The sequence below is a fragment of the Ambystoma mexicanum genome, chromosome 1q (genome assembly GCF_040938575.1).
Source record: "Ambystoma mexicanum isolate Mex_15411 chromosome 1q, UKY_AmexF1_1, whole genome shotgun sequence".
Lineage (NCBI taxonomy): Eukaryota > Metazoa > Chordata > Amphibia > Caudata > Ambystomatidae > Ambystoma > Ambystoma mexicanum.
The window spans coordinates 1,239,007,735-1,239,035,301 of record NC_090922.1 but is presented as its reverse complement, the minus strand read 5'-3'; the positions used below and the strand labels follow the sequence as shown (position 1 = coordinate 1,239,035,301).

The 27,567-nt window shown below is 44.4% G+C and overlaps 1 protein-coding gene across 14 annotated transcripts in view; it reads right to left on the bottom strand.

The window, feature by feature from the left end:
- Positions 1–27,567, bottom strand: part of DOCK7 (dedicator of cytokinesis 7) — a 1,498,361-nt gene that overhangs the window by 137,967 nt on the left and 1,332,827 nt on the right. For 9 of the 14 annotated variants that reach the window (XM_069642017.1, XM_069642019.1, XM_069642023.1 and 6 more), the window contains 2 exons: positions 15,639–15,764; positions 5,633–5,722 (listed from right to left, as the gene is read on the bottom strand). In XM_069642017.1, coding sequence (XP_069498118.1) covers positions 5,633–5,722; positions 15,639–15,764 — 216 coding nt within the window. Of the gene's footprint in view, positions 1–5,632; positions 5,723–15,638; positions 15,774–27,567 lie in introns of all 14 variants that reach the window. The other 5 variants (XM_069642018.1, XM_069642020.1, XM_069642030.1 and 2 more) reach the window with 1 other exon arrangement.

Sequence of the window (27,567 nt, the reverse complement as noted above, 5' to 3'; positions counted from 1 at the left end):
AGGTACATCCGGCTACCTGCTGAAAGCAACTAACCATAGCTTGATCACTACCCAACTAAGAACCAAGGTCAGGTCGTTCACCTCCCAAAACCGACTGATAACCCAACTGCCTACCATCCTCCAACCTTTGATATCCCAACACCACTGCACTTAGACCCTCCACCCACAGAAAAGAGATACAAAACCTAAATACACTATTTAGGAAGCCACCCGGGAAAGCCCCACCAAACTACCTGCACCCTAGAACAACCTAAGCCCAGAATCCCCCAAATATCTCAATATCACTCATACGCAGACACCCCAGCCAATCTACAATAGCAGCCCACTATATCACAACTACCCCACAACTAGCCCCGGATTATAACTATGTACAAAAGAAGAGAGGTCAAACGACAAGACGCAACATCATCCAAACCACAAGAGATCCCACAGGAGGGCTACAGCCACTGTAACCCAAACCAAAAAGAACAAAAAAAAGAAAATCCAACCGCTGCGACCACCTACGGCCACAAGATGCCCCGACACAGAGGAACAAGGAACAATCCCAATGCAGCTACTCCCTCTTCCAATAGAAACTGCCACAAATACAGAACACACCCCAACAAACACCATGACCAACAGAACAAACGTCATGAGAGGAGAAAATCCCCATATCTAACAACGTATATCGCAACTGCCACCACATCGCAACACCCCAATGCCACCGGCAGTTCTAGGCAGACACAAAACCTATTGGAACCTCACAGGAAGGGAACATCCGAGAAGAGAAAGGAATGAAATCAACACCCTCACTCCCTATATCACAAAATACAAGAGCAGTATAAACCACTACATCAAAACATAGAAGATGAAGAAGTAGAAGAATTCTCAAACAAAGCTATCAATCTAACAGAACGATTCAATAACGAAGCAGAGCCCACAGAGCTCTGATCAATTTGTGTTAGCAAAACAGAAGCAACCTAACAGAACTACTGCAAGACAAAACAGACACAAAATAAAAATAAACATAACACTATTGAAATGATCCATTGTAACCTAATCAACGCAAGATCAATGTCCAAACATGCCACAGAGATTTCTGACCTGCTGTGCGAAAGGAGTATTGACATTCTATTCATAACCGAAACTTGGTTAGATGAAAACTACTGCCTCCCTGACAACTTCAAGCAAACAGAAAAAAACAAAGAGGAGGAGGTCTGGCAGTAGCTTATAAGGAACACCTGAAAATTAAAATGTATGAACCACGAAGCATCAAAAAGAACTGCAAATCCCTAATCGTTCACCTAACCGCAAACCCCAAAACAAACCTCAAATTTGTTCTATTTTACAGACCACCGACATATGATGCGACCTTCGTGGACGCCTTCACTGAAGCCATTACCAACCTAGCCATCGAGCAGAAACACCTGATAATCCTGGAAGACTTCAACATCTGGTTTGAAGAAGAAACCGCTAATTCACAAAAATCACTAGCCAAACAAGTAAAGACAATGAAACTACATCAGCTGGTCAAAGGAGGAACTCACACGGCGGGTCATACATTAGACGTACTCTTCGCCAACAAAAACCTGATCACCATGACACCACCGATACAGATCCTCCTGGAGCGGCCACTTCATCATCCCTTTTGTAATTGCGGTACCCAAGACAACGGCCCAACAACCGGACAAACTGACCATCATGAAAAGAAACTAGCAAATCAAAGCTAGCAACCCAATAGTACAGCTGAGTACAGCTGGAAATCAGCAAACCACTGACAATGACCCTGGACGAAGCTGACCTCGACAAAAAAACAGAACTACTGCACAAGTGGTTTGCCAAAAAAATCAATGACATTTCCAAGGAAAAACCTTTCACCCCATTGCACAAAAGAGCAACAGCAATATGGTTTATCCCACTTCTCAGCGACATGATAAGACAAAACAAGACGCTTGAACTAGAGCGTAGGAAGGAAAAAATATGACCTGGCAAAGAAATTACAATTCCAACGACAAATCCAATCGTACAAAAAGGAAATCCACAAGGCCAAAAAGAAATTCTATGACAACCGAATCTTCAAAGCTGCCAACACTCAAAAAGAACTGTTTAACATCATATGAAATTAGAAGGCCCCCTGGCTGCAACAACATACCCATGCCCTCACTGAAACTATGCATCAACCTTGCAGATTACTTCAAGAACAAAATCAGCGCCATCCACCAAATCATACAAAGCAGCCCAATCTACCACAACACACAACCGACCTTGCCAGCCAAGGATTGTCAGAACAAACTACAAAACGTTCCCCAAATATCAGCGGAGACATTCGTTAAGCTGGCAAGAAACAGCAACAGAGCCGGCTCGCCCATTGGTACCTGCCCCACAGACATACACAAATCAATCCTCACGCAAGGAGCACAAAAGGAACACTACAGAAACCTTTTCAACCAATCACTTTTAACAGGGACAGTACCGCAATCATTCAAATTGGCATACATCAAGCAGCTCCTCGAAGCCAGAGCAGGCAGCGTGGAAGACTTCGACAACTGCAGACCCATCTCAAACGTCCCCTATCCAGCGAAATTTCTCGAAACCTACATATATAGAACAATACAAGATTACATAGAAGAACACCTTCTGCTGGACCAGGCACAGGTAGGCTTCAGAGCGATGAGAAGAACAGAAACAGCACTGCTCTCAATCTGGGATGACCAGAAGGCTAATGCAGATTCAGACACAAGCACAGCTCTAATACTTCTGGATCTCTCAGCAGCATTTAACACAGTCAACCATGACATCCTGATGAGGAGATTGGAAGAAATAGGAATCACCGACCTAGCCTTACGTTGGATTAAATCTTTCCAACAGAACAGAAACCGTCTGGATCAAACCCTTCAAATCCACCCCAATGGAATCCACCTGTGGAGTACCACAAGGATCCTACATATCTCCGCTGCTCTTCAACATATACCAGTCTCCACTAATCAAGCTCATTAAAAGACATGGCCTCACATGCTACAACTACGCTGATGACACACAGATCGTCTACAAAGTACAAAACACACGCAAAGAAAAAACTAAGAACTCTATGTCTGGATGAACACAAACAACCTCAAACTCGACCCTGGAAAAACAGAAATAATGGTTATATCCAAAAAGAGCCACTCCATCCCATGAGCAACTAACTAGACACACCGACACCATCAACAACAGTAAAGAACCTCAGAGTCCTGATGGACAACGAACTAACACTTGAGCCACAAGTAAATGCAATAATCAAGACATGCTTTTTCCTCATGCACACAGTAAAAAGGATCCTACTGTTTCTCTCCTTCATCCACAAAACACTCACCATCATCACACTCATGTCCAGAGTAGACTATGCCAATAGCCTATAACTAGGAATGCCAGAACGCCTACTAAAGAAACTTCAGCGTATCCAAAATGCAGCAGCCAGACTCCTGCTGAAACTACCACGAAGAGAAAACATTAGCCCAGCACTGAAAATACTACACTGGCTACTGATAAAACAGCAAATAAGGTTCAAAACAATGTGCATAACGCACAGAGCAATCCACGGCCGAGGAGCAGAGTTTCTAAAGAAGACAATAACTATCTACCAAGACAACTCAGATTAAGCTACGACATCCGCCTAGAACCAAAACCATATAATAAAATAAAATTCAGAGGAGCATCTTTCTCACACCTGGCTCCTAAAACATGGAATTCCATACCAGAAAACATACACAATACAAGGAATTATCTGGAGTTCAGAAAACAACAAAAAACAAGTCTCTTCACCCCAGAATCAGAACGGAACGAGTAGGAATCATACATTCTGGAAGACCAGGGAGGGACCTATAACCCATTGCCTAACCATCCCCAACTGGTGGGCGTAGGGAGGACGGGAGGACATTATGGACCTCTGCCACGCTTACAGAGGAATACCACAGTACATAGGGACACCCCACTAGAAGTCAAGGAATAGACCCATTACCTTCCTAATCTAACCATCTCTAACATTAGGGCGAGTGCGGGAGTCCACATACCGCTAGACTTCTACAGAAGATAATTACCACACCGCAACCTACCTGCAGACTAGGATGCCAAACAATATCCAAGCAAACAGGATGGTCATAGAGGCCAACCACAGAAAACAAAGCAAAGAGGTAAGAAACAAAACCCTTCTAACCCAATACTAAAATCTAATTTTTCCGCAAACACTTCTCCTACAGGAACTCAGACGACCACATCTCTGCACAGCAAACCGCACATACCACACTGCAACAACATACAAACAACACATAACCATGCACAACAGCACATGGGAATCGCCCCTACTCGAAAATCGCAACTAAGCTCAACGAACAGTGCAAACCGAACTGAAGTTGTCAACAGAACATCATTTCTCACTTTCCTATTCCCACTGCACGCTACTAGTCACTCCCACAGCCTCCTTGTTTCACACTGTCCTTTTTCAAATCTGCCAGAGCGCCAGCAGACCACTCCGGTGGTGATAGTGCACGGTACAAGTAACCTTTAACATTAACTTATCTCCACCTGTTAAGGCCACCTTCCTCCCACCTTCAGGCTTCCGAAACTCTTCATGCCACCAACGTCTAAGAAAGAGACTGTCATTTTTAGTGAAGGGACAATCTCACCTCCCGTGGCCAACATCTTCCTGTGCTGTGCCACTAGCTCTTGAGGACTTTCTACTTGCTTGTTTTTACTTCATCCATCCATCCATCCATCCATCCATTAATTAATTAATTACTTAATTAATTAATTCATTCATCCATCCATCCATCCATTCAGACCATGAATCCAGAGTGTGAGGTGCTTCGGGTATGCTTTTTGTCTTGAGGTTGCCAAAACGTCATGGGCTTCCTTGGTAACCTCCTCACAGAAAGTACTTGCAGCTCTTGCTTCGAGAACTTTAGTTTTGCTCAGCCTCCCATCCCTAATGCATCAATCGCTGCTGGATGGTTGCCTGCTGCAGAGATTCAGGATGGAATTTGTTTTCTAGTAATATAATGGCCAGCATGCCATATTTGGTATTTTACAGATGCCAAACAATATCTATTGTGTACTGTTTTTCTATGCTAATGTAGCAGTAAATGGATAGTGCGCCTCAGATTACTGCATGCGGCAGTAGTATTTGTTGCATCCACAAAATATTTAAATAATGCTGCCTAACTTGCAATGAGTGCCACATAATCGCTATGAGTGCCACGTAATCCCAAGGAGTCTTGTGGCCAGCCTAGCTATGGGACCTTGGCATCAAATACATTTGTTTCAATGCTGTTACAGAACACCTCCCGGGCTGACAGCCAAAGCAACACCTTTTCTCAGAATAAGTAGGACTTCCAAAGTGCTGTCTTATCGTCATTTACAATGTGTCTTTACTGTTAATTAAACTGAAGATTCTTTGCAATCCAGTTTATACGTTATTCATAATAGTTAAATAAAACCTGTGCTATAGGGCTAATAAGGTTGTTCATGGTCAACTGAGAGCACAAATTGCCAGGATGACCAGCTAAAAATATCCAGCATTTTCCACTATTGTAACAAATCTTTTTGAAGACATGCATTACTAAATTAAGATGATCACAGCAGAGAATACTTGCTAGGTAACCATTAACAGAAGGCTGACCTTGTTGGGATCTAGTTTGCATTTGTCCACAGGATTCGAGTCCTTAATCATTTCCACCATATCTTCTCCAAATCGATCTCCATAAAATCCCTGTAATTAAATGTGATGTTAAAGAATATACGATAAATGCAGTAGAAAAGAGCAGAATGGCTCTATCAGACCATGAATCCACCTACGTTCTCCTTCGCATTCAACAGGATTGCTATTATATTGTATTGAAAATGTCCCATTACGCCAATTGAAGAAAGCTTTTTAAATCCTTTGCATTTGATGAACCACAGCCAAGTGAAGCATAAAGGTCTGTAAGTAAACTGAGGGACAGCTGTGTATCTTTTCTAATATTGTGTCTAACATAAAAATGCATTATGGTGCAATTGATCAGAAGGCCCTTGGAAAGGCATCCAACTAGGAAGCACACATGTCATTCTTCCACACGTGTCTCTTCAAGATGTATGACCAGCCATGTATCATGTCTTGCTATTGAATTGTGTTGTTCAAATATGTACAGAACATCTTATTATATTGCCTTCTTAGCTACCCAGCTGTAAAGAGGGATAGGGGCCAGGCTAAAGAACAATGGGTTATATGTCATATGTACACCCTCCACTATGCTATTAGCTCCCAAATGACTTACTTTTCTAGATCATCATGAATGAATAATAATGGCGACTTATGACCAGGACTCTGAGCTTATTATTTTATTTTTATTAATTAATATACTTTCAGCCAAGTCAGCTTTGTATGTATATATATATATATATATATATATATATATATATATATATATATATATATATATATTTAATTTCATTAAAACAAATCATTTGAAATACAAATTAAACAACAGTCAATATAATAGCATATGGCGTTAAACTGAACAGGCGGGAACACATTTCCAATTTTGTCTTTCAAGTGGACCTTCATAGGGTGTTATCCTACATCAAAATTTAAACAATATAAATAATTCATGTGTTAAAAATGTAAAAGACACCACTTGACAATTCCTCTAAAATCTCTATACATTGCATACAACATTTCACCTTAAAATATATAACATTTGTGTTGTTTCATTCCATCAGTTTATGGCAAAAATTAACTGTGTTAGTACTATCCCATTTAATGTTATAAGATTTAATCAATTTTGCTCTTAGATTATTCAGGCTTTCACAGTCAACTAAAAGGTGCTCTGCAGACTTAATGATGTTATTACCACATAATCGACATAGTCGCTCTGCTCTACTTAAATCTGAGCACACTCCCATGATTTCCAACACAGCACATATATTGAATTTTATCAACATATATGACCTGACTAACCAACTACTTGGAAAAGTCATTACATAATTTGGCATTGAAACACGCTCCATAATATAAGCTATATACCGACCACTATTCACATTTGTTTAACCTTACAAGATCTGCTTCATAGCTTAGGACAACAGTGTCTGTTTTAGCCATCTTTTACATGGCCATAGGTTGTCTCTGCTTCTGTCATGCCTAAAACCTGTTAGCCAAGTCTTGTGGATCTTCCTAATTTTTAGCAATCGTACCCATGTGTTCGTACGGTTCGATCGATGCATATGCTTTTAAGTAGCTCACTATGATAGTGTTATTATCTAACATTAATAGCTTTTCATGCCATTGGGTAACTCTAGAAATATATACTGCCATTGTACCCTTTATGTTGAACTTAAGTTGGAGATATTGCACTGGCAAACACTGCAGCATTCTTAATAATTTGCTTACCATTGTTGCCTCAAAACAATTAAATTCTGCTGTTAATTCATGACCTGACACTTCAATGCCATACTTAAGTACTGGGGTAATCTTAGCAGTGTATGGCAACAGGATTGTTTGAATTGAGATCCCTCCCTTATGACCAATAAAGACACTCACTGTGTAGATTAGTCGCATGCATTTGTTTTTGGTCATGTTCCAATGACACTTCCAAGTTAAGGTTTCATCTATGGTTACTCCTAAATATGTATACTGTTTTACTAATTCAAGGGGCAGTGAATCAAATTTCTACAGATATTTGAGCCCTACTTTGGAGGATATCCCTCTTAAGATCAAGATTTTGTATTTGCTAATGTTCACTATAAGGCCATAAACTTTAGCATACCTATGTAGCCAATCAAATACATTTTGCAGACCATTTTGAGTTTGATCTAACAATAGTAGATAGTCAGCATAACCCAACAAGTTTAGTTTCTGCTTACCAATCTTAATTGGGTTAGACCTTGAGTCAATGAATGCCATAGGCAGGTCAGCTAAATAGAGGTTAAATAGGTTTGCAGCAAGGATGCAACCCTGCTTAACTCCCCTTCCAGTAGGAAAGGATTCAGAGAGTTTACCTTCAATGATCAGACATATTCTTATGTTGGTGTCTCGGTAAAATAGGACTTTCATATTCAGTAATCCTCCAGGGATACCCCACGCTATTGACTTAGCCCACAGCTTGTTATGCATCACTGTGTCGAAGGCCACGCTGAAATCTATGTAAGCACCGAAAACTGCTGATTTTTTAATCTTGTTCATATATTCGACTGCTGACACTAATATAAGCAGATTATGGGTAGTATTAGAATTTTGTCTATAGCCAATCTGATTAGAAGGGAGGATGCTACAGGTAGAAATCCAATCAGTAAGTTCAATTAAAATAACTTTGGCAAACTGTTTCACTGCAATATCCAGCACTGCCAACATCCTATAATGGGCAGGACTGGTCCAACAGCCTTTTTTTTGTAGATCGGCAGGATGTGGCTTGCTCTCCACGAGGGGGTGGGGAGAGTGCCACTCCTCTCTCTCTACAAATAGAAGGTGGAGCACCTGAGCCCAGCGTATTCAGGATTTTTTTATCAGGCTGTTGAATGTTCCATCTGGGCCACTAGCTTAAGATGATTTTAATTTGCTAACGATCGCTGCAAGGTCCTCAACTGAGGATTTTCAACCCCATACTTGCATATTTATTTCTATTATCACATCCAAGGGGGTCTTGCTATTCAAGGTAATGGCAATGTGATCCGACCAAACATTCTCTTTGCATCAGTAATGCATGTTTTGCTGCCCCTCTAATTAGCACCCAGACTCCACTGGTATTTCCACTGCGATTATGGAATGCCAACTGGTGCCAGTTTTCTCTCTCACAAGCAGAGTGATGGGTATTTAGCCATCTCCTATAAGAGTTTCTTTCCTTTTTGATCAACATACTTATTTCCCAATCAGAATTGTGTTTACCAGCAGATTTCAATTTAGTGGATATCTGGTTCCTCAACTCTTTTTTTTCCCTTTGTATTTTACTATCAAAGTGCATATTTTTTGTGCCCGTCGAGTTCCATCGCTCATGGGGACTTTTAATCACTCTTTGTTTTTTAGTAATTACCTTAATTTTACTAGTGAGTTCAACAAAATTGGCTATAATGGTAGGGCACACCCTGGCTTCACCATTTGCATGTTGGAAAATACATTTCGGCAGTAATTAAGCCACTACGGAGTTTGCTTTTTCAAGATTCTTTGGATTCCACTGAATTTGATTATTATAAATGTCCCCATTTTCATCATAATCTTTATTATGCAAGTCAGTTTGATCTTTTTCAATCACTACGCATAAAGGCATGTGATCGCTTTCCTCCCGTATTACTATAGCCATGTCTAACAATAGCAACATTGCAGCTGAGTTTGCAAATACATAATCTAGAATAAAGGCCCTTTTACCACTAATACGTGTAAACGCTTTAGTGGAGTCAATTCTACAGTTACCATTAAGTCTAATTAGCGAGTGCGAATAGAGCAATGTCGCCCACGTATTTCCTTGGTGCTCCAATACCAGCGACTGAACAGGCAACATGACTGGAAACCTATCTAGCTCTAGGTCGTAATTTTTTATGTTGGCACTAAAATCACCCACGATCAAAAGCAGAACATTCGGGAGACAGACTTCTAGTAGTTTTCTAACAGTTTTCACATTCTTAGTAGTTGCAACTGCTCCAGGTGTATCATAGATATTTATAATATTCAACACTTTACGGTTGTATGAGGCAGTCGCTGCTAACACCATTGGAGATGACCCCTGTAACTCTTTCAGGACCCAGGGGAGACGAGTGGAGATCAACAAACCACCCTTAGTCTACCGATTGGGCCTTTGATAGCTATTTGATGGATAGTACTAAGTCCATCTAATTCAAAGGGCTCAAGCAGCCATGTTTCTTGCAGAGAAACCAACCACCAACCAGAATAGGTTAATATAAACTAGGATTCCTTCTTCTGCCTTTAAATGTGAATGTCCCCTCATGTTCCACAAACATAAAAAGTTAGGTCATTGGGATAGAGATGCAAAGTGAGTCGTAAAGACTGTAGGCAGCCACTGCCAATAGCTAACAATTCTAGCTTACTTCTATTGTTCAAGTTGTTACCTTCCTCATGGTTATCAGTATTTACTTCAGCCGTTTTTGTTAACTGGTGGCTCATGGTTCCTTTTCCTATTTGCTTTAAAACAGCATCTGACCTAGGATTCGACAATTTAGGAAGTCTCTTTTGTTGGGAATAAATTGTCACAATGTTACAGCTGTATCCCAGTTTGTTTATTTCAGGTTCATATTTCATAATATACTCAAGGGTGGCGTCTGATGTGAACCAAATATTCGAGACAGATACTGGTGAGTGTTCAAGCTGATTGACTATTTTAATGTCTTCAGAACTAACTACTCTGAGAAGAACTACAGAGTGGAAAAGGGAAATAATATAAGAACGATTCGGAGGTGGAGTATAGTCATTAGGTGAGAATGGGCGAAGTTGCAAGGCTTGTATTTCAACAGTGCCTGTCTCATGTACCCCATTTACAGCAGTGCTACTTTTACCTTCTAGGTTTTTTACAGAGAGTGCATGCACTTAGGTAATCATCTGTGTATGGGCAGTAGATGTCAGAAGGTGGTTGTCACTGGTTATATTGTCAGTGGTGTCACTGTTTGTTGTCGGAAAATAATCACTCACAAATAGGCATTCAATATCTTCCAATGCCCCTTCAGTGTTAGTACCAGTTCCTCTTTTATTTTTATGTTTACCCATTTACTTTTCGGTTTGGGGTATGGCTGCTTCTGATGCTTCACCTTTCCCAGACTCGCATTTGTTCCATTTTCTTTATTAATTGGGTCATCATTTGGGGTTATACAAATTGCTTCAGCCTCAGACAATACACATGCATTCACTTGTCTATTCTGTTTTTACTATACATGCATGCTTGTGACTTTTAGAACATTTGTTTCCACCTAGTTTAGAGGGGATTTCGCTGTACGAATCAACCCCATTATTTAGACACATTCTAGCTTCTTCCACTTGAGTAGTCTCAATATCATCAGTGTCAACGCCTTGCTCTTTATACATTTTTCGCCCTCTATTAATACTTTTGTGGAGTAAGATCGATTGGATAGCAATCTTGTTCTCCAATCTTTTGCATCTTTCTACAACAGCTGACAATAGGTTTTCAAAGACATTAAACAAAGCGAATGTTAGTAAGACATCTACTGCAATGTTATTGATGTCAGATTCAAGATTGGTCATATCTAAAGTTTCATAGGGATCGGTAGCAATGTTGATGGGGGTGTTAAGCTCATGAATCGGGAACACATTCATATGTTCATTATTATCCTCTATCACTGCAGGTGTGGATGTCTGTGTGTGATGTGTTTCTTCTAAATCAACTTCATACAGAATGGGGGAACCTAAGTCATCATTATCTCGCTCACAAGCAGGTGTTGCTGTAGTATTCAGAGATGTGTCTAAATTTGAAACATTCACAATGTTCTGAGCATATGCAACAAGTATCCCACTCACTGGTAAGGCACTTGTTTCAAGATTGTGTATCATAGCTTGTACATTCAGAACGTTATTCAAGGCATTAGTTTCAACATTGTTAGCAGCACGACTAATCACTGGTACAGGTTTCACTGTATCCTTTAGGTACATAGGCACCGAGTGGATACTCAGGTCAATATCGTCCTCAGTTAAATGGTCGTGATCATGGATTACTCTTTTTATAGCATGACATCTCTCAACCGTGAAGGTTTGTAGTAATCACATTTTCATTAGACATCAGAGCGGAGTTCGCATTAATATTTACACTATTAATTTCATTTGGGGCGGTTACTTGGGCTAAGAGCTATGTTCCCACACATCCAAGCGCTTTGTTCAAGTCAGATAAATATTGTTAATAGCTTCATTTTCATCTATTGCGCTAAATGCAGTTCGTATAGGGAAGTATGTAGTCAATTTCTTTGATTTAGTCTCTAATTACGGTTTTGCTATTATTTTGGGTGTACACGTTCTACGTTGCCTTTGTAGGTGGCTATGGTCTCTAGGTAGCCTAGGCAGCACAGGGGAGGAGCTGGAACACGGGGTCTCCATCCACCCACTCACCTAACGATTTTTACCTCGCTTAAGGGACCTTAGACACAGGTCTAGCGAATCTCGAGAGCTAGGCTGTTAAAGCGGGGAAGGTGGCAGAGTGGGGAGGAGCACTTGCCACTAACAACTAACAGCTAAATCAGGGGAAGTAGTGCTTCACTCACCACGGCACCCTTCTGAAGTGATCTGCTGCAACATCTGACTACTGATAGCTGCTCGGATCGAGGGAGGGGGGAGAGCAGGAGAAGGCTGCTCTCCTACTCACCACTCACAGCGAAGCAGCTAACAGGGAACAGCACTCAATGCTTCACTCGCTTGAGGCACACGCTCGGTTAGTGTGCACGCTGCTTATGTACACTTTCGGGTCAGAAGGGGGCGTGGCTTAGCTATCTAATAGAAAAGAGGACGAAAAAAACTGGAGTTCATACAAATATTAGGTAGTGGAAGAAGGCCTATATATTATTCAACATTTGACAAGTCATACCACTAAGTTTCTTCAAAGTCCAGTTGTCCAAAGTTACAGGTCCAGATACTCTTCCACATAGCGAAACAGCGAACAGCACTCAATGCTGCACTCGCTTGATGCCTGCGCGCATGCTGCTTATGTACACTTCTGGGTCAGAAGGGGGTGTGGCTTAGCTCTCACTAAGTTTCTTCAAAGTCCAGTTGTCCAAAGTTACAGGTCCAGATACTCTTGCTGAATGTCCACACAAGCAGCAAAACAACAAACAGCACTCCATGCTGCACTCGCTTGATGCGCGTGTGCGCACGCTGCTTATGTACACTTCCGGGTCAGAAAACGGGTATGGCTTAGCTCTAAGTGTCTTCAATGTCCAGTTGTCCAAAGTTACAGGTCCAGATACTCTTGCTGAATATCCACACAGCCAACAGGCAGCGAACAGCACTCAATGCTGCACTCGCTTGATGCCCGCACGCGGATGCGCGCCCCGCTGCTTATGTACACGTCTGGGTCAGAAGGGGGCATGGCTTAGCTCTCACTAAGTTTCTTCAAAGTCCATTTGTCCAAAGTTACAGGTCCATATACTCTTGCTGAATGTCCACACAGGCAGCGAAACAGCGAACAGAAGTGAACAGCACTCAATGCTGCACTCGCTTGATGTGCGCGCGTACTGCACTTCCGGTTCAGATGGGGCCATGGATTAGCTCTCAATTAGTGTCTTCAAAGTCCATTTGTCCAAAGTTGTAGGTCCAGATACTTTTGCTGAATGTCCACAAAGGCAGCGAAACAGCAAACAGCACTTAATGCTTATTATATAGTACACAGGAGCCCCTTAGATAATGGTGATAATTAAACAACACAATGGTACTCATTTAATCCATGCTGGATGAAGGAAAAGCTGTGTTGGCATTGGCTGTATAATAAATTACGGACTCGGGTCTCTTTGTAGCCACTCGGTGGATAGAGCCATTTTCCTCTGCACTGCACAGGTCACTACACGTCATTAAGTGGAGGAATACGAATGTGCTGCACTGTCTTGGTATCTGGTGAGAGTCTTTGAGACACAGTTACCATCCTTCCTTTTAAGATGTATCTATACAATTAACCATGTGGGGAAGATTGTAGGAGGTTCCCTAGTTATAATGAGCACAGTCTCTCTAAGAGTGTAGCCAAAACCCAATCAAGGCTTAGCCTTAAGAGTGAGTGAGAGTGGTCTAGTGCCTCACACAGAATAACACACAATAGTTCAGTTTCGATCGTATTTGTAAAAATAGAGTTATTTATCAGGCCTTTAATAACACACTAAAATGTAAATGTAGCAGGTAGAATTATCACCCAAAATCATATAACACAAATACATACATTCACCAGTAGGTTCACTTACAATGCATCAGTCAATAATTAAACCACGTAAGTAGTCAGATGCAGTTAAAATGAATAGAACCAATACAATCACAATCCCCTTTCACTTACGAAGTCAAACCCTAAGATTACAGGGCCTAGCGCACAAAAGCCACAGGTTCCAAGACAGGTTTCTCCAGGGAAAGTATTCTCTAAAATGATGCAATGAGCTTGTGGTGGTGATTTCAAACAGTTCAAAACTATTTAAAAGTAGAATAAGTATTTGCCCAAAGAAAGGTAAGTTCTACTCTATCTTCCAGTCCCAAGGCCAGACCAGGGTTATGATACATAACCCAGATCCGATGACCAAAGATAAGTAAAAAGGGTGTTAGGAGACAAAGGGGCTTTGCATGGTATCCTCTGGAAGATGGAACAGTTGCATTTACTTACACCCCCCCAGACTCTGATTTTCCCAGGTCACACAATGCATCATCTGGCGGTTGCTGGGGACAAGATCATCCGTCCTATATTTGGGTGAAGCGTGTCCCCAGGGGTTAAAGGTTCGAGAGATTCTTAAGGACGGGTCCAACTTCAAGATGCAACACCAGAGGATGAAGAATGCAGACTTTCACAGTGCAAACCCCTTCAGGACACTTCACGGGATGGAGGAAGGTGAGTATCAATCACAGTCACCCTTTGAAGGTGACAAGAGACGATCTTCCAGTCACAGTCGCAGAAGCAGCTCCAGGACAGGTTTCCTTGATGCAAGTAAGCGGACATTTCGTGAGAAGGCGACTTGGGAAATGCAACCTCAAGTAGGCATTGAAATTAGTTGTTCCCATTAGTCCATGGGATGAAGCATGGACAAGGGTCTTCTGAGATCTTGCAAAGGAGCAGGGCTTCACTGGGCCAGCGACTGGATAGAATTCTGGTCCACTTCAGAAGTCGTTTTAGGGCTGTCAGGGGACTACTCTTTGTCGTAGGTTTCTGGGATCCAGTGTAAATCTGAAGAATGTCTGAACGATCCCTCATATTATCCAGATTCGGAGCTGGAAGCAAGTCCAATCCCACCAATGGAAATTACCGGGCACATTCAAACAGACAGTTGTTGTTAAATCAGGGGCAACTACTGGTTTCACATCTGCCTAGCATCAGACTCTCTCGCACCAAGGGATGTGGACCTGAACAAAAGAGTCCCAGATCCCTCCCTTGGACTCACACACACAAAGGGTCAGTAGGCCACGTAAGCAGCAGCTTTCTTGAAACTACAATATGGCCAAAGAACAAGCAAATGATCTTGTGGCACAGCTATCCTAGGCTGCAAGCTACCTTTAGTAGCCATTCGCTGTAAACACGAAAGTGCACGGGTAAAATAAAGTAAAACATTGTAAAAATGTTAGTGCAACCACCAGCTTGTCCTTGGTACATATAAAACCCAAAAGATTAAATGTTATTGGTATACTATCGTATACTAAGTATCTGTAAGGTGCTGTGTGCAATTGACAAAATAGTTGCTAAGAGAAACACGGTTTTTCAATACTGACAGTCTGAGGAACTAGTTAGTTTCCCCATGACAAAGAAAAAAAGGCAATGGAAGTGAAGCTGAATGCTTTACTTCCCTTCAAAAAGTTATGACAGGTTACCAAATCAGCAAAATGAAGGATGTCCCATTGAAATCAAAGGAGGGAAAGGTGCAAAAGAGAACATCTTCCCAAACACATCTCACTAGAAACCTATGATCATAGTCTCAACAACATTGCTGAAAAGCAAGATCAAGTGTAACACCCAAAAGCACAGCCAGCTCACCTCCAATCTATGAGAAATCTCTGCCAGTTTGGTGATTGCAGGCTCCTTGTATACAAATTCCTGTTCATCCAAATCTCCAAATTTGGACCCGTAAAAACCAACTCGGAAGTAAGTGCCGAACATTCGCTTGCCATCCTATGTCAAAGAGGGGAAAGGAAGACTACTGTTAAATAAAAATTTTCTTTACAGAATATGTACGTTTACAACCTCTAAACCCAGCTCTCTCTCTCACACACACACATTTTTACCTCCAGATAATCGAAGACATACACATCATAGAAACAGAACACATTGCACTGGAGACATCTGCGCCCCTTGTTTAATGGGGGATCAAATTTAAAAATGAACAACTAAAGCAATCATCAATACTACATCCCAAACAGATACTGTAATACATACACAAATTGAAACATGCGATACAAGGATTTGAAAGGAAATAAACGGTCCTAAAAAAAATAACTGATCAAGCATTTCTGGATACTGTAGACCAAGAAGAGCAAATGCCTCTTTTTTATATCTGTGTGGTCAAACAAAGGTGTATAGTGGTGCTTTAATGTTTGCAATTAAATTAAGAAACTTCCATAAAATGTTGTATCCACTTACACCTGCACCCCAGCTGCAAAGTAAAAGAGGATGGAGGGCTCCTTAAGTAGGGAAAAGAGGGGCAAGTAGGAAGGCACCAGGTGGGCTGGGCTTGCTAAGTGTTGAAAAAGAGCGGCAAGCAAGAAGGCACCAGGTGGGCGGGGCTTGCTAAGTGGTGAAAAAGAGCGGCAAGCGGGAAGGTACCAGATAGGCGGGGCTTAGGCCAGGTGACCTAGATTCACTAACACCTGCTCCCCAGCTGCAAAGGAAAAGAGGCTGGAGGGCTCCTTAAGTAGGGAAAAGAGCGGCAAGCAGGAATGCACCAGGTGGGTGGGGCTTGCTAAGTGGTGAAAAATAGCGGCAAGCTGGAAGGCACCAGGTGGGCGGGGCTTGTTATGTGGTGAAAAAGAGCAGCAAGCAGGAAGGCACCAGGTGGGCGGGGCTTAGGCCAGGTGACCTAGATCCACTTACACCTGCTCCCCCAGCTGCAAAGGAAAAGAGGCCGGAGGGCTCCTTAAGTAGGGAAAAGAGCGGCAAGCAGGAAGGCACCAGGTGAGCGGGGCTAAGGCCAGGTGACCTAGATCCTCTTAAACCAGCTCCCCAGCTGCCTTGCATCTGGCAAGACCACTATGCAATAATATGTCAATCCTATTTACAGTATCCTCCCTTGAAAGTAAAAAAACCCACCCAGGTAAGTTAAAAGTTGCAACTTCAAGAAGTTATCTGCTACCCTGTGCAAGACTGCCTAAACCAGGTTATGACTTCAACTTCTGACCCAACCGTTCTCGTTGACACCTTTAACTCCACCTTGGGGGCAATGTTGGACAGAGTTGCACCTTTCAGGGACAAACTGGCCAGGGAAAATGTATCTCACCAAAAATGGTTTACCCAGGAACTTAGCCTTCTGAAAAAAGGTAAAAGGAAAGCGGCAACTAGGTGGATTAAAAAATCCACAGGCGCAAACAAAACAAACTGGAATATCTCTGAAAAAGACTATAAATTAGGTTTTTTTGAATCCAAAAAGAATTTCTTCAACTAACAGATTGAGGAGACTAATAACAACCCTAAAAAACGGTTTGATATTTTTAGGCTGCTAGAAAAACCCAACGCCCTATCAAAGCCATGTACCCCAACTAATCAGAACTGCACTAAAATACAATTAGCTTTTGAAGCAAAAGTGTCAAAAGCACGAATGAAGATCCTAAGCGATCTGACTAAAAACAAATCCAATTTGCCTCTCACTTCCAAAGCTGGGCCAATGAGGGGCTACTGAAATTCAACGTTGCATCTATTACCATTTCAGATATGATCAACACCCTGACCTCACTGCACCCCTCTTCATGTACAGAAAATATTATCCCATCTAAAGTAATCTTGGACCATAAACAAATCTTTTCCCCCTTCCTCGTCAGGTTCATCAATTTGTTATTCAAAAACAACCAGGTCCCAGAGTCCATCAAATCATCCACAATTACACCTCTGGTCAGGAAGCCAGGAGCAGACCCGAGGGACATAAATAACTTGAGACCTATAACAAACTGCAACTTTCTGCTGAAAGTACGGCACAAAACAGCAACTGCCCAGCTTCAAACATTTGTAGAAGGACATGATATCTTACATCCCAATCTGGCTTTAGGTAATGATACAGTATGGAAACAGCCCTTCTATATCTACAAACCCACATGTTGGGCTTCTTTGACAAGGGTAACACAGGGCTAGTTGTATAATTGGATCTATTGGCGGTGTTCAATCTTTTAGATTATAAACGCCTCCTTCTTACTGTAAGAGATGTTGGGCTATTTAGCCCGGATGCTATCAACTGGGTGCAGTCTTTTCTGTCACTTCGGACATCAAGAGTCTGCTGGTGAGATGCTGCATCTCCGCCATCACCTATTCATCATCTCCGCCATCACCTGCGGTGCCACCCTGGGGGCCTGAATGTCCCCTCTACTCTTTAATCTTTACATTAGGCCCTTGTGTGATCTCTTAGAAGAGTTCGAAGGCTTTTTTCACCTACGCGGAAGATTCTCAGCTGGTCCTTGAACTCTTGGGCGACTACAAGCTTGACACAATGAATCTGGAGCATAGCTACACTGGGATCGAATCCTGGATGAATCACAATTGGATGTGTTTGAACAGGAATAAAACAGTTATTGATTGTCGGCTCGTCTTGAGCATAGATACCAGTCTTTCTCGATCCATGACTGCATAGTCCGGTTTCCAAGAAGGTTAAAACTCTAGGCATCCATCTCGCACCATCACTTAACCCTGAAGCCCATGTCAATCAGACTGTAAAAAACTGTTCGTACTACCTCAGTCTGCTGAAGAACATCTGTCCCTTCCTCTCTGAGGCCAACTGAGGTTGTATTGCACGGGCAATAATACTCTCTAGACTCAACTATGGTAACGCTCTATTGATAGGCATGAATAAAAGGAGCCTGCAAAAGCTACAAGTGACACAAAATTATGCTGTGCGCATCGTTAAGAAAAGATTAGACGAGAACATATTACCAGTAGTCAACAAGATCTACACTGACTTTCCGGTCCAAGCACATGTCCAATTCAAGGCAGTGGTGCTTGTTCATAGATATCTTCATGGTATTATACAAGCTTACCTTAAAAAACATGGTGTCTTCATATGAACCAACAAGAAAGCTCCGCTAATCGACACTAGCGCTTGTCAACAATCCAAGCTTTAAGTGGACTAATGGCCTTGGGAGGTCATTCCCGGTCACCTCAGCTAGCCTTTGGAATTCCCTTCCCCTGACCTAAGACAACTAGAGGACTGCAAATGATTCAGTTGACAGTTAAAAACCTTGCTCTTCCAATAATACTCCACTGTTTAGACTGAGCTTCAGCTGAATTCCTGTCCTGTCTCTTTGTTGTACTTTTGTGTTTGTGTTCATGGTGCCCCATGCCTGTGGGCTTTCGGTACCCTATACATACATAAATAAAAATAAAATATAAAATGATGGTTCAAACTTTTTCCAGGGGGGATGACTCCCTTCCACTGGATGTTAATAGCAACAAAGTTTCAATTGTGCCCAGGGGGAATGACTCCTTTCCTCTGGATGTCAGTAAAAACAATGTTCCAGTGAAGATCAGGGGGAATGGCTCCCTTCCCCTTTCTTTTTAGTTAACATTTGCAACAGTTCCAGGCTCTCCTTAGCCCATCAGTGGTCTTTCCTCTACTACTGTTTAGAGGGTTCCTCCCTCCGACATTTCCCTTGTACTTATTTGGGTCCCAGACCCTGTTTGCTCCCCATTTCTGGTCAGGCCTACTTGGTTCACTCTCCTGCCAAGTAGTGCCACGAGAAGGCTCACTTATGTGCTGATATCGGTTACATTGGTTTGGGTCCCAGACACTGGTTTCTATTCGTCTTTCATCAGGCCCACTTCGTTCACTCTCCTGCCAAGTACTGCCACAAGGAAGATGACTTGTATCAACATAGGCTGAACCTCTGTTCGGGTCCCAGAACCTTGGTTCTCTTCCTTTCTCACTAGGCCCACTTGGTTAACTCTCTTCCCAAGTACTGCCACAAGAAAGATTCTTCTTATCGTTCTAGATTTCACCTTGGTTCGGATCCCACACCCTTCATCATCTTCCCTTCTCACTAGGCCCACTTGGGTGACTCTCTACCCAGATGTCAGTTTTTATGCATTTATCAGGATGACTCACCGGCGGAAGTCTATACCGTTCCTGTATCTTATCTGGGCCATTCTTTTTTTTTTTTTTTTTAAAGTTTATATTATTTTAGAAACAAATAAACAATACAAACCAAACTAGCAGCATTATTAGCGACAGACACATGAACATCAATTAATGCGCACTACTGCTCCCCCAATCCCTCCCCCCTCAAGAGCTTGTTTGCGTTTCTCATTCTGTATCTGCTGCATGCGGCCGGGTATCACTTTCTTCCGAAGCTGCGGAATCCATTACTGTGCCAAGCAGTCCTGTTACTAACACTCTTCATGCCATCAGGTTACCCACTTCTTCCCCACACTTGCTACATGCCTCCTGCCATACTACCGTTTCAGCCTCCGCCCATTTTTGCAAATCCTGCCACCATATCTCAACCCGTGGCTTGTGGCACTGCTTCCAGCCCATGGCAAGCCTTCTTTTTGCAAGCACATATGCCAGGTCCCTCAGTTTCCCAACATGTTTAGTATTCCGTGGTCTGGGAAACCCTCCCAAAAGGCAGGCCCAGGCCGTATCTATGTTGAGCGTGACCCCTTTATCCGCTAGTTTTTGTGCCACTTCCCCCCAAAAACCTTCAATCACTGGGCAGGACCAGAACATATGTGTCATATCAGCGTCTTCTTTATCGCATTTTGGGCATGCTTGTTTTCCTTCATTTACAAACTTAGATATTCTCTTCGGGGTCATATAGGCTCTTTGCGTTATGTATAACTGTATTTGTTGCAATCTGGCGTTTCTGGACACTTTCTTGTGGTATCCCATAGCACGCTCCCACATCCCATCCGTCATCTGTGCCCCCACCTCCGCTTCCCAGAACAGCCTCAAATGCGTCAAATCTTTCCCCACCCGGGTCATCACCATCTCATATAATCTAGAGATCTCGTGACCTCCTTCTGATGTGTCATATATTGTCCCCATAATGGCGTCTGGCTCCTCCGCCAGTACAGTCTCTGGCCAGGTTTTACGAATAATCTGGACTAGCCTAAGATACGTGACATATTGGCCTCTGTGCAAGCCTGCCTCTTCCCCCAGTTCTTCGAAATCCTTAATGGTCCCCTCTTGCCACACATCTCCCAATGTGACCAGCCCGACCGATTCCCAATAGGTCCTGATTATCATTCTTAGTTGGTTGTCTTCCCCTGCTAAGGCCACTAGCGGCACTTGTGGGAAACACGGGTACGGGTTCTCCATCAGTCGGCATACTCTACGCCACATCTTCCACCCAAGCAACATCATACCCGGGCGCTCCTTCATTTCAAGTCTAGGCAACCAAATAATCTCCTTTAGGTAAAACGGAGTGCAGTCCTGTCCAAACAGCCTAAGTTCAGGAGTTACCTCATCAGAAAGCCATTTGGTTACATATTGGAACTGACCAGCCACATAATAGGCCTCAAAATTTGGCAGCTTAATGCCCCCTCTATCATAGAAGTTCTGCAGCTTCCATAGCGCCACTCTATTTCGAGTGCCATGCCATAGGAAGTCTCTGCACATGCTATTCAGTTTGACAAAAAACTTTTTGGGTATCAAGTAAGGTATATTACTGAAGAAATGTAACAGCCTGGGCAGGACCACCATTTTGAGCATCGCCCCCTGTCCCATCATCGCCAGCGGCAACTTCTCCCAAAACTTCATACTTGTTCGGATTTTTCCCACAGCCACCTCGGTATTATGCAAGTGTTCCTCCTCTACCGTGTGATACACATCTATTCCAAGGTAGCGGAAGGAATCAACCGCCCATGGTACAGACAACATTGGCAACCGCTCCAGAGGGGCTCCTCTGTAGCTCCCCAATGGGAACATGCTCGATTTTGGGGGGGTCACCGCTATGCCAGACAGTTCTGTATACCTTTCCATAACCTCTAGAATATATTGAAGATTTTCTTCCGGATATTTCAGATATAGTAGCAAATCATCAGCATACAAGGATATTAGATGTTTCTCTCCCCCTACCTCAATACCTATCGTGTCATATTGTTGTCTGAGGTACACTGCCAGGGGCTCCAGGGCTAGAATGTATAACATCGGGGACCAGGGGCACCCTTGTCTGGTGCCCCTGCTAAGTTGCCATCTCTCAGATATCACCGATTCTGTGCGCACCCTGGCCAGTGGTTCACTGTATAGCAATTTTGCCCACCTAACATAGCCCGGCCCCATCCCGTATTCCCTCAGGGCCTCCAGCAACCATGGCCACCTCACTGAGTCAAAAGGTTTGACTGCGTCTAGGGACGCAACCGCCATTTCTCCCTCGCTCCTGTTCCCCTCTTCAATCACCCGGTGGAGTCGCCTATGGTTGTGGGTTATATTTCTGCTGGGGACATAACCTGTCTGGTCCGGGTGTATCAATTTGCTAATAACTCTACGCCGCCTATTGGCCAGGACCGCCGTCAATATCTTGCTATCCTGGTTCAACATTGACAAAGGCCTATAGGAGCCGTAGCTATGCCCTGGCTTGTTGGGCTTAGGAAGCGGCACAATTAACGCTTCTCTAAGAGATTTCGGCAGCCGGCCCATCTCAAAAGACTCATTGAGCATCTCTAGCATAGGGGGGGAGTACTTCCTCTCTATATGTTTTATAAAACTCGCTAGGGAATCCGTCCGCGCCCGGGGTCTTACAGGTGGACAGCTGCTTCACCACCTCATCCAATTCCTCTAAGGTAATCGGTGCGTCCAGCTCCTCCCTTTCTTCAGCACTAATCTTAGGTAATTCCATGTCTTTTAGAGTTTCTCTCATCTCCTCTCGGTTGTCCCTTCCTCTGTCCTCATATAATGTCCTATAATAGTGTAAGAATGCCTCGTTGACTCCCTCTTGGGTGTCAACTACCTCCCCGTCTTCTCTAGTTATCGTGCTAATCGGGGGCCTGGGGGTTTCGCTCTTATCTTACCACGCCAGAAAGCGGCCAGTTTTATCCCCACCTGCATGTTGCCTCTCAACATACTTCTTATAATTAAGGTTGCAGAGTCTTTCCCAAAGCTCTGCACACCGCTGCTGTAGTTCGAGTACAAGTTCCGCATCCCCTACTGCCCTGCTGCTTTCCTGTTCCAATTTCACTTCCGCTTTCTCTAATTCCGTTAGGACCCCACCCTATAGGCCGTTTGATTTAGCAATAGCAGCACCCCACAACGCCACCTTAAAGGCTTCCCAGAGCGTGCACGCTGAGTCCACACTGCCTGTGTTTTCCTCAAAGTACTGTGTGATCGCATCCCTGATATCTTCCCTGAAGACCGGGTCCCGGAGCACCTCTGCCCGGAGGCGCCACGTCGGTATCCGCGCCCTGGGGCGGCAGTGCGCCAGCTCAGAACCAGAGGCGAGTGGTCCGACAGGACCCTCCCTCTGTAGTTCATTTGGGTGGTCTCTATCACCACATCCGGCGTGGCAAAAAATAAAGTCTCGTATGCAGTTGTTGCGGGGCTGAGTAATGCGAGTACTGTGTTTCATTAGGGTGTTTCAGCCTCCAAACATCTGCCAGCCCGAAGTCGTCGAGTAATGTCTGCAATACCCTGGCTGCTGGGGTGGGCTTATCAATCTCATCATCGAATCTATCTGCCTTGGGGTTGAGCACGCAGTTGAAATCCCCTGCCCAAATAACCGCTCCTCCCATACACGCGCCCAGATGAGTACACAGGGTTCTAAAATATGCCGCAGTATTTTGGTTGGGGGCATACGTATTTATAATGCACACCTCTCTATTCTCCACCAAAGCATTTAATATGACCAGCCTCCCCTCCGTGTCCACCACCTCTTGTGTAAGTTGGAGCGGAACGTGCGGTGCTACCCAGACCAGCACTCCCCTAGCGTAGGCACAATACGGAGAGCCTACTACAGTACCTCTCCACTTCTTCCCCACCAGTTCCAGTTTTTGCCGGGTCAGATGTGTTTCCTGCAACAACGCAATATCAATCTTCTGTCTTTACAAGTATATCATGACTTTGTTTTTCTTTAAGTAATTGTTGAGTCCCCAGACATTCCATGTTACGATCTTAAGGTCCCCCATAGCTCATGAGTGTCCTCTTCCCTTCCGTGTAGCGAATCCCCGTCGCCCACGTGATACAGATACAGCTCTCCACCTTTACTTGTAGCTTCTTGTACAAGCTCAAACTACTCATAACTTTGTACACAACAAATTCCCAACTTTCCTCCCCACCCTCCCCCCTCCGTTCCCCCACTCCACACACCCCAACTGTTGCCCAGCTCCTTTCTCGGAACTGAAGCACCCCCACATCTAGTCCTGAAAGCACCAAACAATGCCCAGAGCCCAGTAGGGTGAAGTCGCCCTAATGGCCACTTAACTAAGAATACTGTGGGGTAAAGAGATCCGCTCTGCAAGGCTCCCATTAATTCAATAATAATTACAGTGCTCATAACATCTAGTGTAATAGTCTGACCTCCTCTGCTGAAGGTTGCGCAAATGACTATATTCAAGTCCCATGGGTCCGTGCCGCGCCATCTTATGGCATCCTCCTCGTGCATTACTTATCTCTTTCATGTTCTTTCTCCGTCCGAACTCCAGACTCCTGGGGACATCCCTGCGCATCGAGCCATCCCATGGCAAACTCCGGGGTCTCAAAAAACAAAATTTTGTGTTTATGTATAACTTTCAATTTTGCCGGATACAGCAACATGTATTTGTGACCCGCCTCTCTCAGTCTCCGCTTTACCGTCCCACAGTTCATGCGGCTACGCTGCACTGACAGGGTATAGTCCGGGTAGGCCGTGATGTTTGCCGCTCCTCGTATAATCGTTCCTCCCTTGCGGAAGTGTTCCAATATCCTCTCCCAGTCCCGGTAATTAAGAATTTTGGCTATCACCGGCCTAGGCGGGTTTCCTGGCGGCGGCCTCCTTGTTAGAGCTCTATGTGCCCATTCCACCGCAAATCCTTGAGATAGGGCACCTCCGGGTCTCTTGCAGTAGCATGGACTCAATGAACTCTGTGGGATCATGGTCCTCCAATCCCTCTGGCAGGCCCACGATGCGGATGTTGTTTCGGCGGGCGTGTCCTTCCGCCTCCTCCGCTCTGTTCTCCAAGTTGCCCACTCTCTGTATCAGGGCATGCAATTCGGCCTTATGGGAGGCACAATCCGCGGTATTCGGGCTCACTTCCTTCTCAAGGGTCCCCGTACGCTCCGCCAAGGCCCTGACGTCCTGCCGGAGTAGATTAACTTCCTCCTGCACCTCTCCGACCTTAAGGTCCAGTGCCGTTTTCAGCTCAGTGACGGCTAGTTCGAGTTTGGCTTCCCAGGCCGCCTTTAAGTCTGCAATCGCAGCTAGGACTTCTTGGTTGGTGCCCGTTGCCGTCATGTTGCCTGCAGGCGACTTATCCTTGCTCTTGGTATTTTCTTGACCAGGGGACGACTTAGCGAAGTCATCCAGGGTGGGCTGCTTCGCCTTCGGCCTCACCATTCTATTAGACATGACCCAGAAGACCTGTATTCTGCACAAGTGACAAATGCGCACCCAGTACGCCTCGTTCGCTCTATCACCGTGCGGCCTGCTCCTTCCTTTGTTCCGGACATTGGTCGGCCATTTTGTGTCGTCTTTTGTCTCCGGCGCTCCTTGTCTTTTCCGCACAGAACTCTGCCGCCGTTCCTCCTACACCTTCCAAAAGTTCACCAAGCGTGGTCCACTCATTCACACACCGACATGTATATTTTCAGTAGTCATCGGCCCATCGTTGCGCACTTTTACGCCCGGATCATTTCAGGATCTCGGGAGCTCCTCCAGATCACGTCCTCCTACATGGCCCTCGTAGCCACGCCCCCCTCTGAGCCATTCTTCATGGCTCTTGGTGGCCACCTCACTTCAGTACTGGCTTTGGTGGTGATCTTCATGCTATGTGTGATCTTTTTTGCGTCAGTACTGAGTTAGTCATACTATCTTTATTGTCAGTAATCATTTTCGTCTCAGTTGAAATAACTATTATAATGTTTGTTACGCTCACCTGGACCCCACAGGGGTGCTGATCGGACCCAGACAGCTGCGGTCTCCGTCAACGTGATGCGTAGTGCAGAGATGACTGTCTGGACTGGCCCGCCTAGTCTTGTCTGCTGGACCCGAAGAAGTATTTTCCTTATGTTTGTAAAGATGAGCTCTCCATCCTGCATGTCTTGCAGGGGCGTGTAGATACCAGTTACTTCACTGGTTTGAAGGCATTGGGAGAGTTCCGGTAAGCATTGACTCTGAAGTCCCAGGCGGGATTGGTAAGTATCAAGTTCAAAGAGTTCAATGTGCCCGATGTTCACTCTTGTCCCCTTCCTTCCTTAAGTTGCAACTGAGTTTGTGAGAGGAAGGTCTCGTAGCTGCTGCTGCCGTTCAGGTAAGAGTCTGTGTTACCCAACGCTGTCCGGTAACTATTGCATGCGTTAACATGTTGTTTTTCTCCCTCTTTATAGATGCGGCATATGAAGATATGGAGAATAATACCGCCGGTGTTAAATCAGGTAAGTCTATGGTGGTAAGAGGTATTTGTTGATTCCCTTGGCTCACCTTGTTATTCTTGTGCCCCTAGGTGCCGGAGTACGGCGAAGTAATGATGGAGACAGTGCCAGATCGAAAGATGCTGTGAGAACTGGTGAGTATAGCGCCGTGCTGGAGCTGGCGAAGCGACGCGTGCAGGACTGATGTACTTTCCAGGTCGGGAGATGAAATGGATCCGGAATCAGGTGAGGAATTTGAAATAAGTTTGCTTTCTAACCTTGTCCTTTTCTTCCTCTTTATTCTAGGAGCTCCGGATTCGAGGCGGGCATGGCAGAAGACTGGATGCTGGCTGCAGGCACGCGGGCGTGGCAGAAGACTGGATGCTGGCTGCAGGCACGGTGAGAGTCACGCTGCTGGATGCAGAATAACACGAAGCATGTGCTGCTGTTCGGGCGTGGTTTAAATAGCCTCCAAAGTAGTCCCAGGAAGGAAGTTCCCCAGGACCACACCCGAGTAAAAAATAGTCCCTGTAGTAAAATAGTCCCATCCAGGCCTCACGTTGGCTTGGATTTATTTGCAGCATGGTCTGCATGAGGTGAGTAATGTCTATGAGCCTGGCGCCTATGGCGCCAGGACTGATTTTTATTATGAGCCTGGTGCCTACGCCACCAGGACTGAACCCAGACAGCCCCTAGCTGGGGCTGCTAGGGTTTTTGTAAATGTCTGTATGCCTGCTCCCGGGGCTGATGGGCTTGATCCGGATGCCCGGGGGTAGGCATCATGACATGTTATATTAACACTTGAGAATTGCGCCCACCTTTCGAGAGTCCATTCGGACTCCCTTTGGAGTCAGGATAAACCCCATAGGGCTCAATGGGAATTGGGAGGATGCTAACAACGGGCCTGTTAATGACGGGCCCGTTGTTAGCATCCTGAACTGCTAGCGGGACCCGCTACGGACGCCTGGTCTGACCAGGCATTCCTTAGCGGGTCCCGCAGCAGTCCTCGTAATAGGGCAGCCCGTAATGAACGGTGCCGGTCCCGTACCGGCACCGTTCATTACGTGGTCCCCTGCCTCCTAATGAGGCCCATGGTATGGAAAGTGTAGACATAAACAAGAGATGCAATGTTCAAGGGTGTTTATTGAGCAAAAGGGTTGGATAAACTCCTGTCTGGCCCTATATCTAAGGATGGGAGCATGCTCTACCTACAAATAATAAATACAACAGTCCTAT